This window comes from Sminthopsis crassicaudata, chromosome 1 (assembly GCF_048593235.1).
Source record: "Sminthopsis crassicaudata isolate SCR6 chromosome 1, ASM4859323v1, whole genome shotgun sequence".
In the NCBI taxonomy this organism is placed as follows: Eukaryota; Metazoa; Chordata; class Mammalia; order Dasyuromorphia; family Dasyuridae; genus Sminthopsis; species Sminthopsis crassicaudata.
Genome location: NC_133617.1, coordinates 631,921,418 through 631,939,163, shown reverse-complemented (window position 1 = coordinate 631,939,163; position 17,746 = coordinate 631,921,418). Strand labels below are relative to the sequence as shown.

At 45.3% G+C, this 17,746-nt stretch overlaps 2 protein-coding genes across 6 annotated transcripts in view; both read left to right on the top strand.

The window, feature by feature from the left end:
• The first annotated feature begins 2,640 nt into the window (after window positions 1–2,640).
• Window positions 2,641–7,193, top strand: NTN3 (netrin 3). Its single transcript, XM_074282808.1, is given in 8 exon segments — window positions 2,641–4,424; window positions 4,426–4,540; window positions 4,915–5,103; window positions 5,335–5,484; window positions 5,856–5,906; window positions 6,044–6,099; window positions 6,101–6,119; window positions 6,720–7,193. Coding segments are annotated over 8 exon segments (1,755 nt in total). The 5' UTR covers window positions 2,641–3,590; the 3' UTR covers window positions 7,061–7,193.
• A 6,092-nt stretch (window positions 7,194–13,285) lies between these two features.
• The window catches only part of TBC1D24 (TBC1 domain family member 24), a 42,150-nt gene continuing 37,689 nt past the window's right edge, over window positions 13,286–17,746 (top strand). For 2 of the 5 annotated variants that reach the window (XM_074282813.1, XM_074282809.1), the window contains exon 1: window positions 13,286–13,384. The gene's annotated coding sequence lies outside the window, so the exon portion shown is untranslated. Of the gene's footprint in view, window positions 13,385–16,173; window positions 16,347–17,746 lie in introns of those variants that run through there. The other 3 variants (XM_074282814.1, XM_074282810.1, XM_074282812.1) reach the window with 3 other exon arrangements.

Genomic DNA, 17,746 nt, shown 5'->3' with positions numbered 1-17,746 from the left:
CTTCCAATTCTGAGACTCCATGGTTCTGTGTTAAGCATAGTTACACCCAAATACCAATTGTTCTCTGGTCACTGTCATAAACTTCACCTCTTATGTGTCCTCTTGTGATTTCTAGAATGTCACCAGGGAGAGGGTAAAGTCTGACCCTGGTGGGGTTATGCTCAAAACCACCCAGAGCAGATAGATAGGGCCCTAAGCCACCAGAACCAGGCATGAGGGACTCTAGGGATTTGGGGTACTGAGCAATTCAACAAAGGTCTAGTGTGTGCTTGCTTTGTGCTAGGAACAGTATTAGATTCTGTGGAAGATACAAAACTGAAAAAGGGAATATTCTCAAGGACTTTATAATCTAGCAGAGGAATGAGACACATATACAGATAATTCTTTTTATTTAAATTTTTTTTTATTTTCAGCTCACAGAACAAAACAAACATTTCCATAAAACAGTGCAATAAAAAGATGGTTGCCCTCCAAATCTACCATATACAGCTTACTGCCCTCCAAATATACAACAAACTTATAATGTGAATCTCTCTCTCTCTGTACACACACACACACAAACATACACACAAGTATAGCCCCTGACTTGGACCTTAAAGAAAAAGGATTTTAGTAGGCAAACTAGAGTTTGGAGAGAGAACAGAGTTTATTTCAGGCAAGATAATGCGATGTTCAAAGATGTCATCAAAGTTAGGACTAGATTTATGAACAAAAAATAGTTTAGCTGAGAACAGTGTGTAAATATTAGTAGAGGAGTAGAACCTGCACTAGGTTGTAAAGGTGGGTTAAAGCTTGTTGGTGGATATTTTATTCTGAAGACAGTGAGGAGCCATTGGATGAATTACAGCAAGAAAGGGATATGATTAGAGAGCTCACTAGTAAGTGATATGAAGGCTGAATTACCTAAGAGAGAGGAGGCAGAGATTTCAGTTAGGAGGCAATGCTCAGAGTCAATGCTAATATTCCACTATGGTTGTACAAACTGGGGTAGAAGGATGTTACCGAATATTCCTGTGCTGTAAAGAATGATGAATAAAAACCACCTGGAGAAATTTGAGGAGACTCAGATGAAGAGAAAGAGTAAAGAAGAATCAAGAAAACAGTATTCAAATTACTACAGTGACAACATTGAAAAACAATAAGTCTCATCAAATACAATGGTCAATTATGTGACTATCAAAGCAAAAAAGATATATTTCTCCTTTCTGTTAACAATCAACAGATCATTTGTGAACAGTTGCTTTGTAGGATAGTTTGATGTTTTGGAGAGAATGGTCTGTTTTATTAAAACAAAATATTTCAAAGTATTGAAAATTTTTTTATGTGCTACAAATAATTTAGGGCATAAACAACAATGGTTGCAAAAGGAATGGAAATTTTTAAAAACTACATAACTACGTTTATGTTGTTGGGTTTTTGTTTTGTTTTGTTTTGTTTTTTTTCCCCCCAAACCAACTTAATCCATCCTTTCCTCTTACGGTTATCCATCATTCATGCTTGTAAAAAATACCTTTTCACCTACATATTCAAATGCATATTTCTTTCAATGCTCAGCTTCACTTCTTCCAGAATGTTCACCCTGGCTCCCATCACTTTTCTCTCATTTCTCAAATTATCTTAGAGTATTTTGCCTTTCTCTTGTCTGTTTCACTCCCTGCCTCTTATTAAATTAATGTAGGTGTCTTTCATGGCATCTTCCTTCCCATCCCTTGTAAATTCTTGTAGGTCAGAGATTAATTTATCCTTGCTTACTTATCACGAAGAAAATTTTCACGCACATAGTGGGATCTAAATATTTGCTCAGTTTAAACCAGGTTAGATGGAAAAGATATTTTAGGGGTAAAAATTAATAGAACATGATGGGGGGTTAATTGGGAGTTAGAAGATTTCTCTGAAGTAGCAGAGCCGGGATATGTGCACTGGACAGTAGCACTCAGACAAATACACAGAGATCTAGTCATGTGGGGCTGAACCCTAAAACTTAGAACAGAGTGCAGGAAACCGGCTGCATTAAGTTTGAACAGGGGCAGATCCCTTTGGAGGCAGGATTAGGGTTTCTAAATATGGGGTCAGGTGGGTAGGGTGGTCTAGGACTACTTTCGAACACCGAGATTTTCTCTTAATCTTGTAGAAGGGGTGGGGGTCAGGACTCTACCTCGGATCCTACTAATGGATGGCAGGGACGTTACCAGCCCCATCTAACTCCCACCCTCCCCCCGCCAGCCAGTCTGGCGAACACCTAACCACCACCTCAGTCGCCACTCCTCCCTGTCAAGTCGGACCTCTCAACAGCCTTCTTCCCCCATCTCCCAGAGGATGCTCCCCCTCCGAGTCCCCTCCAATCCTCTACCCCCACCCCCACTATCCAGCATCGGAGACCCAGTAGCCCGGTGGCCTCCCTTTACGCAGAGGGGCTGGAGTATGGGATGGAGAAGAGAAGAGGGACCGGCAGGGGCGGGGCGAGGGTTAGGGGCGGCGCGCACAGCCCCCTCCCTGGAGTCCTGAAATCTGCTTCTGATTTCCGCGGGGAGACTGCGGCCGCCCCTCCTCCTCCTCCCCCTCCTCCCTATCCCCCTCCCTCAGCTCCCTGGCCCCCCCTTCCCCGCCCCTCCTTTAGCACGGGCTCAGCTCCCCGCCCCCTCCCCCACCTCCAAGGCTCCCCCTCTTCCCTAACCCCTACTTCCCCCCTCCCCGCGCGGTCTCAAATCCCCCCTCCCCCAGCTGCCCGCTTTCCCTCCCCGCCCTCTCCCGGCTCTTGAAGCAGCTGGGCTGGACTGGGCTGGGCTGGGTTAGGTTAGGGAGGCTCGGAGGAGACTGCCGAGGGACCAGGCGTTGGGAGGGAGAAAGAAGGGTGCGAACCCCAGACCCGCCCTCGGGGGCTCTAGGGAGATCCGTTTTGGTCCCCGCCCCCCCAACCTGCCTCTGGTGAGTCTGACTTGCGGCGGCAGCGGCAGCAGCAGCGGCTGGGGTACGAGGGGGTGGGGGTGGGCGTGGGTGGGGGGGGCTCTTGTCATCTCTTCCCCGGCTCTCAGGCCGAGGCTAGGGGAAGAAAAAACTTTTCTTTTGCTTTGACCAGGGTGTGTCCCCCGAATCGTCTCCGGCCCCTCCCATTTTCCCCCGCCCCCCACCTTTCTCCCGCTCCCGCCCACGTCTCGGTCTGTCTCCGGGTCTCTGTTTGTCTCTTGCTGTCTCTGTCTCGCTGTGTCTCCGTTTGTCGGTGTCTTGTGTCTCTGTATTTCAGTTTCTCTCCTCTCCCTGGGTCAGTCTGTCTCTCCCTGGGTTTCTGTCTTATGTCTCCGTGTCTCTGTTATCTCTCCCCGGTTTTGTCTCTGTGTTACGGTGGCTCTCCTTCCCTGTCCCTCTTGTCTTGCTGCATTTCTCTCCCTTTGCTTTTAGCTTGCTGTGTCTCTATTTGTGTGTTTTTCTTTCTGTCTCTATCTCTGTGTATCTATCCTTGTTTCCTTACCCCCCCCCTGTCAATATGAAGCTCCCATCCAGTTTTCACTTGCTGCAACCTAGGAGGGCATACCTGATATAGGGACTCTCTTTCCTCTGATTTCCCCCCTCTAACCCACCTCCTGGCCCTGGAAATGTCCTGCCCACTCGGCCAGATCCCCTTGGGGTCCAGGGCCAGGCTGGGCCAAATGCTCTGGCTCCTGCTGGCTGCCTGGATGCTGGCTCCAGGGCTGAGTGCTAGCCCGCAGGTCCCCACAGACCCCTGCTATGATGAGACAGGAGCCCCCCAGCGCTGTATCCCAGAGTTTGTCAATGCAGCCCTGGGGCGTGAGGTGCAGGCTTCCAGCACAGACCCCAGACAGACCCACCCTGCAGCCTTCCTGACAGATGCGAGTGCAGCAGCTGACCGCACCTGCTGGCGCTCCGAAACACTGACTCGGACACCACTAAATGTGACATTGACACTGCCACTGGGCAAGGCCTTTGAGTTAGTCTACGTGAGTCTCCACTTCTGCTCGGCGAGGCCTGACTCTGCCGCTGTCTTCAAGTCCCAGGACCATGGGCGAAGCTGGTCACCGCTGCGATTCTTCTCTTCCCAGTGTAACCGCGTATACGGTAGGCCAAGCCGGGCTGTGGGACAGGCTCCTGCCCAGGCCTCCTTGGGCTCCATAGTTCCTCGAGGCCCTGAAGCACTTTGTTCTGAGCCTCCACCAAGGACTGGTCCCCTCCTAGCCTTCAGCATGCAGGATGGCCTCCCACCTGGTCAGGACTTGGATTCCAGTCCTGTGCTTCAGGACTGGGTCACAGCCACAGACATCCGTGTGGTGCTCACCCGGCCAGTGGGGCCAAGGGCTACAGAGAGTGGGGTTGTGGCACCGTATGTTTACTCTGTGGGTGAACTCCAGGTGGGTGGGCGCTGCAAATGCAATGGACATGCATCTCGATGTGTGGTGGACACCCAGGGGGCGCCTGGTGTGTGACTGTAGACATGGCACTGAAGGCCCGGATTGTGAGCGCTGCAAGCCTTTCTACTGCGACCGGCCCTGGCAGCGGGCCACAGCCCATGAGGCACACGCCTGTCTGGGTGAGGCAAACATGCCATGCCATGCATATCCAGCCCCAGTTCCACCCCTGGGAGGGAGACCCTTAAGAGCATTTTGTATTTGGTCTGGGTCCCACAAGTTCCTGACTGCATGACTTCCCAACCCATTTTTTCTTTTACTGACACATTTAACAAACCTTGGTGCTAGGCCCTGTGATTTCCTAACCTTGACCTCTCCCTTGGCCTTCTCAGGAAAAGCTTTTAGGAAAATGAACAAAGAGTCCCCATAGCCTGTTGTATTTGCATCCCCAACTTCCCAACCTCCTCCTTCTGCCCAAGCTCTCGTCCCTCCCTTAGTCTAATCCTGTTCTTCAATCTGAGCCTTCCCTTTCTTCCATGCCCCCCAATTCCTCCAGCCTGTTCCTGTAATGGTCATGCTCGTCGCTGTCGCTTCAACATGGAGTTGTACAGATTGTCTGGGAGGCGCAGTGGGGGTGTTTGCCTCAACTGCCGACACAACACAGCAGGGCGGCACTGCCACTACTGTCGTGAAGGTTTCTACCGTGACCAAACCAGGGTCCTGAGCCACCGCCGTGCCTGCAAGGGTAAGACTTCACCCTAGTTCCTGACTGCATACTCTAAGCTATGATTCATAACCCTAAACTCTTGAGATTCCCCACTCCTGAATCCCAGTACTGACCTCAGACTCCTACCCTTGACCAACCTTGACTAACCTTTGGCTCTAACCTCCAGCCCTGCCCCCTAATCCTGGCCCTGGGACCCCCAGGGGCTTCTGCCTGCAAGGGTGAGACCATCCCTCAATCCCCTATCTCCAGCCTGTGACTGTCATCCTGTTGGAGCTGCTGGCAAAACCTGCAATCAGACAACTGGGCAGTGCCCATGCAAGGATGGAGTGACAGGTCTTACCTGCAACCGCTGTGCTCCTGGCTTCCAGCAGAGTCGCTCACCTGTAGCACCATGTGTCAGTGAGTGATCATCTACATACCTTTATGCCACTGAGTAATTTCAAGGATTCAGATCCCTAGGGTTCCCTCAAGTTCTTTTGCATTCTGCTTCAGTGAGTGGCCCAGTCACCTGTGCTCCCCGGGTTCCGGGTGATGACTTAGGTTCCCATGTTTGCAGTGTCTCCAAAAGACTTTTGAGGTCATCTTTGTTAATGAGAGGCACAGACTCCTAGTCTCCCCAGTCTTTCCCAGGTTTCCAGAGATCCCTGGGACCCTTGAGTTAAGTGAGTGATCCCAGAATCTACAGAATAACTAAGAACCGTCCTGCCCTCCTTCTTCTGGAGGTTCTGGCAATCTGCTCAAGCTTAGCTTTTTTCCCCCCCTTCCCATAGAAATTCCAGCTATGGTTCCCACAGGAGTGACCAGCACTGTGGCCCCTGAGGGTGAGTGAGAGAGAAGGGGTTTAGAGGGGACTTGGGGGGAGGAGATTTGCATGAGGTGGCGGTTCAGGGGAGGGCAGGGGAGGGGAGGAACGACCTATGAGATTTGGGACCCTAAAATCTTCCTTCCTGGCTCCCAGATTGTGACTCTCATTGCAAACCAGCAAGAGGGAGCTACAGGATTAACCTGAAGAGAATACTGTGGAAAAGACTATGGTACCAACCCCTTCAGACACCGAGTTCCCTTCACCTTCACACCACTTGACTGCTATTCTTGGCACTGACAGGTCCCCAGCACTAAGTCCTTCCTCAGCCCCCGCCCACTCCACTTTCAGGACCCTCAAAACCTAAGCTCCACCCTCAGTTGTTGGTCCTGCCCCATTCCCGACCCACCCCTCAAAATTGGCTCCACTCCCAAACACACATTTCCTTCCTTTCCTTTCAGATCCCCTCTCCTCCCTGACTTCTCTCTCTCTCCTCTCTCTCTCTCTCTCTCTCTCTCTCTCTTTCCTATGGATCCAACCTCAGTCTTGGTCCCTCCCATTTTAAAAATCCGACCCAGACCTCCTATTTCTCCCCCCACCCCCACATCTCTGTTCCCTTCCCCTGCCGGGTCCCCCTACTCTAGCCTTACCCAGCCCTTTTCGCAGGCCCTACCCCTTCCTATCTAGCCCCGCCCCAGACAGCACTAGCTCCGCCCAAAGCCCGTTCCTGGCCCTGCCCCTCCCTACCCTGGTTCCGCCCATCCCCGGTCCGGGCTTTTTTCCAGACCCCTCTCCCACGTGATGTGACCCCTCCTTCTCTCCCCCATCCCAGCGGTGCAGGTGGCAGTGGGCGCAGCGGAGGCGGTCGGCTCGTGGACGCGCTTCTCTGTGGCCGTGGTGTCTGTCTACAAGAGCCGGGAAGAGCGCGCGAGGCGCGGGGAGAGCGTTCTGTGGGTTCCCGCGCGGGACCTGGCGTGTCGCTGCCCACGCGTGCACCCAGGGCACAGTTATTTGATCCTGGGCGGGACAGGAGCGGGAGCCGGGGTCGGGGAGCGGGCGGGACTTACGGCCGGGCGGGGCAGTCTGGTTATCCCCTGGCGGGATGCTTGGGCTCGGAGGCTCCGGAAATTACAGCGGCGGGAGCGGCAGGGACGCTGTGGAGGGGCCGCGTGACCGGGAAGGAAGAAAGGGCATCAAAGCAGGGGCACGGATGGGGAGGGGCGCCGCGCGTGGAAGTGAGCAGGCGCGTGTGCGAGGGCTCCGCGGGGCACAGGATAGGAGAACGGGCAGGAGAGGTGGGAGTGTGCGTGACCCTGAGAGAGGGGCCAGGACCTTGGAAAGAGGGAGCCCTCACCTGGAAACCCTGCCTGTAAATAACTGTAAATACCTCGACCGCCGGCGGTCTTGGTCCGGCTGTACGGTCCCTATTGTATCTGTCCTCGAGTCATTGTATTGAGCTCTGTACCACTGTATTAGTAGCTGTATCACTTTATGTATAGCTGTATTGCTGTATCCATTGCTGTACTGATCCTTGTATCGATGTATCCATCGCCATGTCGTTGTGTCTCGTGTCATCTGTTTCGCCGCCATCCCCTCTGGATTCTACCTCTACTCCTCTCCCTTAAAGAGCCTTATCGCCCCAAAGGAACCCCAGGAGTCACCAGTTATTCCAGCCTACAACTTCTGCAGCTTCCCTGGCACGTTGCTGTTCCAGCCTGAAGACCTCCAGTGATAGAGAGCTCACTGTCTTCCTAGCCCGCTCATTCTATATTGGGACAGCTGTAGTTACTAAGAAGTTTATCATCACTTCCCATCCCCACCTCTTTATATATAAGATCCACCACTCGAATTGACACCTGTTGATCTTTAGGCAGCAAGGTGGTACAGGGCATAAGGGCACAGGTTTTTGGAGTCAAGGAAGACAGGGATTGGAATTCTGCTTCAGAACCTCCAAGAACTTTATAACCCTGGGAAAGTCAATCTCTCAGTGCCTCAGTTTCTTCATCTGTAAATGGGATAATAATAGCACTTGCCTGACAGCATAATTCTGTGAGGAGTAAATGAATCAATATGTGTGAAGCAACGTGGCTTAATAGATTTAAAATTAGGAAGAAACAAAACCTATCCAGCCCTCCCATTTTATGGATAAGAGTAAGGTACAGAAAAGTGAACTTTTAATACTTGGATGGAGCCACAGTTTGAACCCAGTATTATTTCTATTGCACCAAGCTGCTGAGATTTGAATTTGGGTCTTCTGAATCCAAACCCATGTTTCTCTTTGAATCTAAGCAAAACAAATTCCTTTAGATATTTCAGAGAATCTCAGAATTAGAAAGGACCTCAAAACTCATCTTGTCCAAATCATTCCTGAGCAAGAAACTTCTATAATACAGTAAACAAGTGGTCATCCTGCATTTGCTCAGTGGCTTCCATTGAACATTAATCCACTACCTCCCAAGGTCACTCATTCTATTCTTAGGTTGCTAACTTGTTACAATGTTATGAAGCAAGCTGTTATTCTCCCTTCCTCATTAATTTCTCATTCAGGCTAAAGCAGTAGTTATTAACATCATTCCAGTTCCTCTAAGGCTAACTAATGTCGTTCATTAAATATGGCACCGATAATAGTAACCGACCACAATACACTGAATGTGGTCTAAGAAAAATATTTAGTGGTACAATAACTTCTTGAACAGTATGCTTTCTACCAATGTAGCCTAAAATCACATGAGTTTTATGGCTATCTCATCACAGTTTTCTACTAAATTTGTACCTCCAGGTCCTTTTCCGATGCACAACTGCCTAGCCATGATGTCTAACCCTGTCTTAAAACTTGTGCATTTGTTTTTAATCCAAATGTAGAACTTTACATTTAACCCAATTAAATTTAATCTCAATTCTATTTAGCCCATCTTTCCAACCTGTCAAGATCTCTTTGAATCCCATTTCTGCTATCAGTATATTATGTGTCTGTACCAGTATGTTATGTATCTTCAATTCTGACAAGCATGCCATCTATGCCTTCTTCTAAGTCACTGACAGGGGACAAAAAAGGTTTATTAAAACAAGCCAAATGAAAGATCAGTATTCCATTAGAAATATATTCCCAGATTGAGAATTACCCATTTCTCACTACATTTTTTAGCCAGGTTGTGTTAGCTAGTTATTTATCTATCTAACTATATTATTATTCAGTCTACATCTGTTCATCTTGTCCACTAATCATCATAAGAAATTTTGTTTTGTCTTGTGGAAATCCAGGTATATTGTGTCTAGGAAGTGCTACTAACAGCTGTAAGTCTAATTCTAGTCTAGCCTTAGATTATGACTTCCTCAGTTTAGAGAAATGTCAATAAGAAATTTCCTCAAATCAATCAACTAACATGAAGTTACTACTATGTACTAGGTTCTGTGCTAAATGCTGAGAAAGAAGGCAAAAGACAGTGCTTCCAAGGAGCTTATAAGCTTCTCTAATGGGAGAGATAATGTAAAAACAACTCTATAAAAACAAGATGCATACAGGATAAAGTAGAGATAATCAGCAGAGGGAAGATACTTGCATTAAGGAAAATCCAGGCTTCTTGTAGAAGGTGGGACTTTAGCTGAGGCTTGAAGGACACCAGGGAAGTCAAATAGAAGTATGATAAAGAAGGAGAGCATTCCAGGTATGGGGAAAAGCCAGCGAAAATCCTCAGGCTCAGGAGATAGAATTACTAAAACAACCAAGAGATGACTTCACCAATTTGTAATCTTAGAGTTGTTTGGGCACTTAGAGGTTAAGTGTCTTGCCCAAGGTCACATAGCCAGTTAGAGATAGGATTTAAACCTGTCTTACTATCTTTGAGGCCTGATCTCTATCCATTATACTATGCTACCTATAGTATCTAGTTTAGTAACCTTATTTAAAAAGAGAAAGAGAAAGAAAGAATAAATGAAAGAAAGAAAGGAAAGAAAAAAATGAAGTTACATCGGCATGTCTTGTTCTTGATGAAGCTATGTTGGTTTGAGAATTACTAAAACAACCAAGAGATGACTTCACCAATTTGTAATCTTAGAGTTGTTTGGGCACTTAGAGGTTAAGTGTCTTGCCCAAGGTCACATAGCCAGTTAGAGATAGGATTTAAACCTGTCTTACTATCTTTGAGGCCTGATCTCTATCCATTATACCATGCTACCTATAGTATCTAGTTTAGTAACCTTATTTAAAAAGAGAAAGAGAAAGAAAGAATAAATGAAAGAAAGAAAGGAAAGAAAAAAATGAAGTTAGATCGGCATGTCTTGTTCTTGATGAAGCTATGTTGGTTTGGTGATCACAGATTAATTTCCCAGATACTAATAATAACAGCAACACACACACACACAAACCCATCTGTCCCTTGTCTGTGCTTATCACAGAAAATAGGGTTGTTGTTTTTTTTATCAGAAGATACCCCTCACCAAACCATATGTTCAATTATAAAACTTCTATCAGATACAAAAATTCTTCATTCATGCTTCCTCCATTATAATAGTGATGGTGATTCTCTGGGTCTTCTCTGTACATCCACAACTTTATCCTCCCATGTCCTTCTCAAAGTTAATCATCCTTTCCAATCATAGTCTTCTCTTAGGGCAAGATTCTAGTCCATGTGTCCTCTGGTCATTTTCTTGTTCTACCATTCACAAACCTTTTGGAGTGACCCTCATTTCCTCCATGACAATTCAGTGCTTAAAAAGTGCTGAGTAGGGTGGTCTGGATATATCTAGAATTGCTATATAGTGAGGGAGAGGAAGGGGATATCATCTTCAGATGTAGGGCAGAGAACATCCAGCCATGTCTTTCAGCCTCTGAGCTTTACCCCAAAAGGAAACTATAATTAAAGGAAACAGAAAATTTTATTTTATTTTATTTTTATTTATTATAGCTTTTTATTTACAAGTTATATGCATGGGTAATTTTACATCATTGACAATTGCCAAACCTTTTGTTCCAATTTTTCCCTTCCTTCCCCCCATCCCCAACTCCAGATGGCAGGTTGACCAATACATCTTAAATATGTTAAAGTATAAATTAAATACAATATTAGTATACATGTCCAAACAGTTATTTTGCTGTTCAAAAAGAATTGAACTTTGAAATAGTGTACCATTAGCCTGTGAAGGAAATCCAAAATGCAGGTAGACAAAGGTAGAGGATTGGGAATTCTATGTGGTGGTTCATAGTCATCTCCCAGAGTTCTTTTGCTGAGTGTAGCTAGTTCAATTCATTACTGCACTATTGGAGCTGATTTGATTCATCTCATTGTTGAAGAGGGTCAGGTCCATCAAAATTGATCATCATATAGTATTGTTGTTGCTGTGTATATTGATCACCTGGTCCTGCTCATTTCACTCAGCATCAGTTCATGTAAGTCTCTCCAGGCCTTTCTGAAATCATGCTGTTGGTCATTTCTTACAAAACAATAATATTCCATAATATTCATATGCCACAATTTATTCAGCCAATCTCCAATTGATGGGCATTCACGTAGTTTCCAGTTTCTAGACATTACAAAAAGGGCTGCCACAAACATTCTTGCACATACAGGCCCCTTTCCCTTCTTTAAAATCTCTTTGGTATATAAGCCGAGTAGTAACACTGCTGGGTCAAAGGGTATGCACAGAAACAGAAAATTTTAAACAAGTCCCTAAACACACCCCTCAAAACTATTCTCTCTTGCAACTCTGTGGCTATTTTATATCTTTATGTCTCTCTTCTTTCTTTGCTGTCTCTTGGATCACATTATTTATTTTATGAGAAATGGCTTCCCACAAAGCAGTCTAACACTCCTTCACATGTCCAAGGTCACTATGGTCTCTGAAGATACTTTAATTATTGTGGGCACTTCAGAGATTGTGATCACTACAATTACAATAAGCATTATGGGCACTGTGGACACTGGGCATTGTGGTCATACAAATACTTTTTCCTTAGAGAATGTGGTCACCCCAGATACTGCCTACTTTAAACACCAGTATCCACAATGGATACTGGTCAGCGATTATTTTTTTTTTTTTTAGCAAATTTCTTTATGATGATTAATAATGCAAAGCCAGAGAAGGGTAATGGAGACAGAAAAACAGACTAGGTGATAGAATCTTCAATGGCTCCCCATGGCCCATGAAATGAAGCACAAATCCCAGATTCTTATTTGACTCAAACTGGCTTCAACCTACCTTTTTAGACTTATCTCATATTTTGTCCATCATTTACTTTGTTCCAGACAAATTTGCTGTCCTCTGCATTAGTCCTGCTCATTTTCAACTTGAGCTTTTGCCCATATTATATATATATATATATATATATACATATATATGTATATGTATGTATATATATGTATATGTATATGTATGTATGTATATATGGAGTCCTTTCACTGTTCATCTGCTGAAATCCCTCTCCTCCTTTAACACCACTCAGGTAACACTTCTCGTAGTTTTCTCTTACACCACTGATCCCAGCTGATTCTTTTCAAATTTCCCACAGTGCTTTGCCTACACCTCTCTTTTTGCACTTTACCACACTCAACCTTATACTATAACTGTGAATTTTGTTTCTTTTATTAATCAACCAACAAACATTTATTAAACACTGTGTCCCAGGAATTGTGAAAGACACTACGAAGACAAAATCCTAGAAAACAGACTGTCGTAGTCATCTTTTGTATCATCAGCGCCTAGATCCACGCGCTTGACATAGTGCTTAATAAATGTTTGTGGAATGAATGAAGAGATGAAGAATGGAGTATTTCCAGAGGATTAAAAGCTGTTGAGAAAACTAACAGATCAGCGAGTCCAGCACTTCTTAATCAGGGGTTGAGGGTGGGTTCTGTAAACAGTTTTTTAATTCGGTATAATTGTTTCCCTTTGTAACCCTGTGTAGTTATGCATTTAAAAAATAATTCTGAGGAATCTCTCAAATGGGATCCAGCTCATTTTATGCGCTAACAGACGGAATGGGTAAGTGTCTTGCTGAGACTAAAATGTAGCATCCTCTGACTCAGGTTTTGCAGCTCTGGGACCAGACCCTACCCCACCGCCCCGAGCAGGATGGCCTGAGGTGGCCACGCCAATTATCTTCCGGAACTTTTGGCGGCGAAACCACGGACAACTTTCTGAGAGGCCTACGCCCTCCACGTCTCTTCCACCCCGAGTATCTCTGGTCCCTCCCTCTTCGTTCTCCTCCCCACTCCCTAACACTTCCACTCCATCCCCACCCACCCCGCATCTGGTCCCGGTGGCTGGCTCCCGCAGCGCCGCGCATGCTCCCTCTGAGAAACAGCGCCCAGGCGAAGGGAAGCATTCCAGTAAAGCGCATGCTCGAGGCCAGGTATTCGGGCTCGTTTTGTGGAAGCCCGTGGGCGGCGCGTGCGCGGCAGGGGGCGGATCGGGGGCGGAGCCAGTTAAAACGACGCCTGCGCATTCAATCTGCCCGCTGTCGGTCTGGGAGCCGAGGTGAAAGCGGACCTTTGGAGCTGGGTGAGGCTTTGGGTGAACCAGGGGTTGGGGGTCTCTGCGATGGGGAGGGGGGGCTAAGGACTCCAGGTGCCAGTGGGAGGGAGAAGGGAAGCAAAAGGAGCCCTGCTGGGTGGCAGATTGTGTAGGAGCGGCGACACTTCTCGCGATCTGGGGGCTTCAGGGGGTCTGAGAGGGGATGTGGAGGCCTTGAGAGCTGCGAGGGTAGAAGGGGTCACAGCAGGACGTTGGCGAGCTCAGGGGGCGAGAGAGGAAGGGGACGTGAGGAGCGCGTGGTGGAGGGGAGTTTGGGTCTGGCAGAGAGGTCGGGGCTTTGATGGGCAGAAGTATGGGTTACCATAAGCTCGAGTGGGGGTGGGGGAGCCGGGAGGGGGCTGGCTGGAGGGAGGGGGCAGATTCCTGCGGGGCTGTGGAGGGATGGAGAGCCCTCCTTCCCCTGTCAGGGGCGGCAGAGTCGTCCTAGGCAGAACGGAGCCGAACTGTCAGACAGCGGCTAAAGCCCTGCTCAGGTCTGTTGTGGAAACACGGGTGACAAGTGCGGGTTAATCCGAGGAGCTCCGGGTGAGTGTTGTGAGTGTTTGTCCAATAGCCTGAAGGGGAAAAGAGGCTTTGAATCAACAGGCTTGAGCAGTTAAATAACTGCACAGTCAGATAACCTATCTGGCCCGGTCATTGGCTATTTCCTCAAGACGGCTGCTTCTGGATATTCACACGACCCTGAAACTTAGGTGTTGTCACAGAAAGCAAGGAGTCTCTCCTAACGCTGGGGAACTCCCAGAGACTGAGAGACCGACCCAAGTGTGGCTGGTCATACTCAGTATGACCCACTGCCCCTGATGGATCAGGCACAGGGCGGGGCTTATTCCTGTGATGCCCTCACAAGAGAAGACTAACTTCTTCAATTGCCGAGGTGGCCTGGTACTAAATGGGTACTCCAAGGAGCCAGACCCAATTAGTGCATCTCCTTCATTAAATAAGACCATTATCCCCCTCTTGGAGAACTGTTGTCAACCATCTTCTAGTACCTTCCAGAGCAGAGTCCTTTCTTGACAACTCAGGGGGAGGCACTTCTTGCTGTAGTTTCAGTAGAAGTGGGGTAGACCTCCTTTCCCCACCCCGATTTTTGTTAGAGCATCTTGGAAGTGATAAAAGGATAACCTGGGGCTGAGTGGGAGATTGAGGAAGTAGATACCTTGATCTGGAGCAAGGAAATGAGACTTGAAACAAGATTAAACCTGAAGGATAAAAAAACTAAACAAAACTAAGTGGTTATAGGTGGCAAAAAAAAAAAAAAAAAAGGCACTTAGGTAAACCAGCATCAGTGAAAGTCACATCCCAGGCTGACACTGTGGGTTCCCAGGAGAAGTAGGAGCAAAAGGACTCAGACATCAGGACTTGCTTCTTGATTTAACTTACATATTTTATTTTGGATTTATTCTCTCCTCTTCCCCTTAGCCAGTAATCTGGTGCTAACCAGAGGAGATGAGAAATTTTGAACCGCACACTTCAATCAGCAGTATCTATCTCTTCATGCTAGAAAACAGTCTAGAAAACTTTCAGGCCTGGCTTCCACAAAGTGAAGACTCCCTGATCCTAGGAATTTTTGCTTCTATTCCCTTATGTGTTTACTATTAGCTGTTCCTGCATGTGGGCACAGTGCCAGCAATTCTTGGTAACCTTTGAGGACTTTGAACAAATTGATATGACCATTCTTAAGCAGAAGCTCTCAAAGAGAAAATTATGCCTTTAGACGTTAAACCTTCCACATAACTCATATTGACCTCACCTTCATTGCTAAAGCAGAAATAGGGAGAGTTCAGGATACTTTTGGCATAGATTTTCTTATTCCTGCTCACATCACCCAAATGGCCCTTTCTTATTTTTGGATTGACACAAGTAGCCTATAGATTATTGACAGGTTTTTCATCATTTTGGTGTGGTATGCCTATTAATGAGGAGATTAGTTCCAGTAATTAACTATTTTCGAAGTGTCTTATGTTCTCTGACCAGCACAAGTCAAAGAAGGGGCTCTAGTAATATCAGGCTTTTTTGCATCTTTATCCTCCACTTCCCTTAGAGATCTTTTAAAATCTGTCTTATCAGACCCTTATAGGACCTTTGCTTTAGATTTTCAATTTCAGATCTAGAGAACACTCTTCATAGGTTTAATTTAGTACTCAAATTCCTTACAATTAATATCTTTCTACAGATTACATGCTGATTTGTGCAGATTAACCTCATTTTGCTTCATAGAATCATACGTGAAGAGACCTATCTAATCTAATTCCTTGCCTGATGGATGAATCTTCTCTCTAAGATTTCTGTCAATTAGTCATCCAGCCACTGCCCAAATTCCTAAGGTGATGGATAACTTACTACCTCATGAAATGGTCCATTCCATTTTTAACAGCTCTAATTGTTAGGAAATACTTATCAATTTGCAGCTGATATGTTTCTCTGTTGGAGCTAGTTTTAATTTTCTAGGGTCAAGCAGAATAAATCTAATCCCTTTTTTTGTGATAGTGCTTTCACTTAACTATATGCTGAAATATCTGAATTGAGAGCTATTTTTTTATTTTTTTTTAAATTCATTTTTCCAAATTATCCTCTCCCTCCCTCCACTCCCTCCCCCCGATGACAGGTAATCCCATACATTTTACATGTGTTACAATATAACCTAGATACAATATATGTGTGTAAATACCATTTTCTTGTTGCACATTAAGTATTAGCTTCCGAAGGTATAAGTAACCTGGGTAGATAGACAGTAGTGCTAACAATTTACATTCACTTCCCAGTGTTCCTTCTCTGGGTGTAATTGTTTCTGTCCATCATTGATCAACTGGAAGTGAGTTGGCTCTTCTTTATGTTGAAGATATCCACTTCCATCAGAATACCTCTTCACACAGCATTGAAGTGTACAGCGATCTTCTGGTTCTGTTCTTTTCACTCAGCATCAGTTGATGTAAGTCTCTCCTTACTTTTAGAGCTATTTTTTAAAAATGTGAAGGGTTATCATGCTTCCATTAAATTTCTTCTTTTAAGTCAAGCATCCTTAATCCCTTAAATAGATACTGGAATAATATGATGTTAAGTCATCTGTTTCTAATCTGCCACACTTTAAAATATAGTGCCCAGAATTGAACATAATTAGTCAGACCAGCTTAGAGCATAGTGATACTGTCACCTCCCTTATTTATACACTATCTAGTTTTGTTATTGCAGACCAAGAATACTTTTCCCTTTTTTTTAAATTGCCAGCCGGCACACAGATTCATATTAGCCTGGTTCTAGTCTGTCATATCTTTTTGGATCCTAATTCTGTTATCCATATATTAGCTATGCTTTTCAACCCAGCATCCTATCTATTTGTTAAATCATTAACAATCTCCAGAGACAGGCTAGAGATATAGCTATTCACACAATTACTAGTAATTGTCTTTCATTTTGGGGTACAGTCATTCAACCAATCTCAGATATACATAATTGTAATATCATAGCCTATTCTTAAAATTTTCAGCCAACAGAAACTTTGTCAAATCCCCTATTGATATCTATGTATATTATTGTCTTTGATAGTCTACTAATTATTCTGTCAAAAAGGGAAACCAGTTATTTTGGCATGACCCAAGCTGTCTTGTAGTGTAAGTTTTGTTTGAAAATCATTCATTTGAGCACTCAGGTCCTCCTGAGTTCAAATGTGGCCTCAGACACTTAATACTTCCTAGCTGTGTGACCCTGGACATGTCATTTAACCCCAATTGCCTTAGCAAAACAACAACCACAAAGAAAATTATCCATTTGATCCTCTTATAAAATTTTGCTGAATGTGGATGTTAAACTAATCTATCCAGAGTTTCAGAAGCTGAGATATTTGATTATTTGGATATTATTTGCCCATCTCCAGCTATATGTTTAGAAACAACATACAGTAGTTCAGCCATTACCTTGGGATATAATTTGTCCAAGCTAGGTACTTAAATTTATTTAGAGTAGCTAGGTGATGCTCTTTTATTACATCTTCACTTATCTGAAATTTCAACTTTCCTGACTTTTATTGTTTTGTCTTTTCCAACCTCGAGATCATTCTCCTTGATAGATAAACTGAGAAAAATTAAAGTTGCATAATTCTGCTTTTTCTCTGCCATCTGCTAAGATTGCCCCATTGTTACTCTTGTCCCCAATTCAGGTAAAACATTTGCCCTTTAGCATTTTTTACAGGCTTTGGACTATTTTGGAATTTAGTTTTCCTGACAGTTTTTTACAGATCCTTGCTTTTGTGCTTGATCTTGGTTTTATGCACTCTCCTATAAAAGTTCTTTTTAAATCTTGTCAGAGATTCTGTATTCTACTCGGTATTTTAAT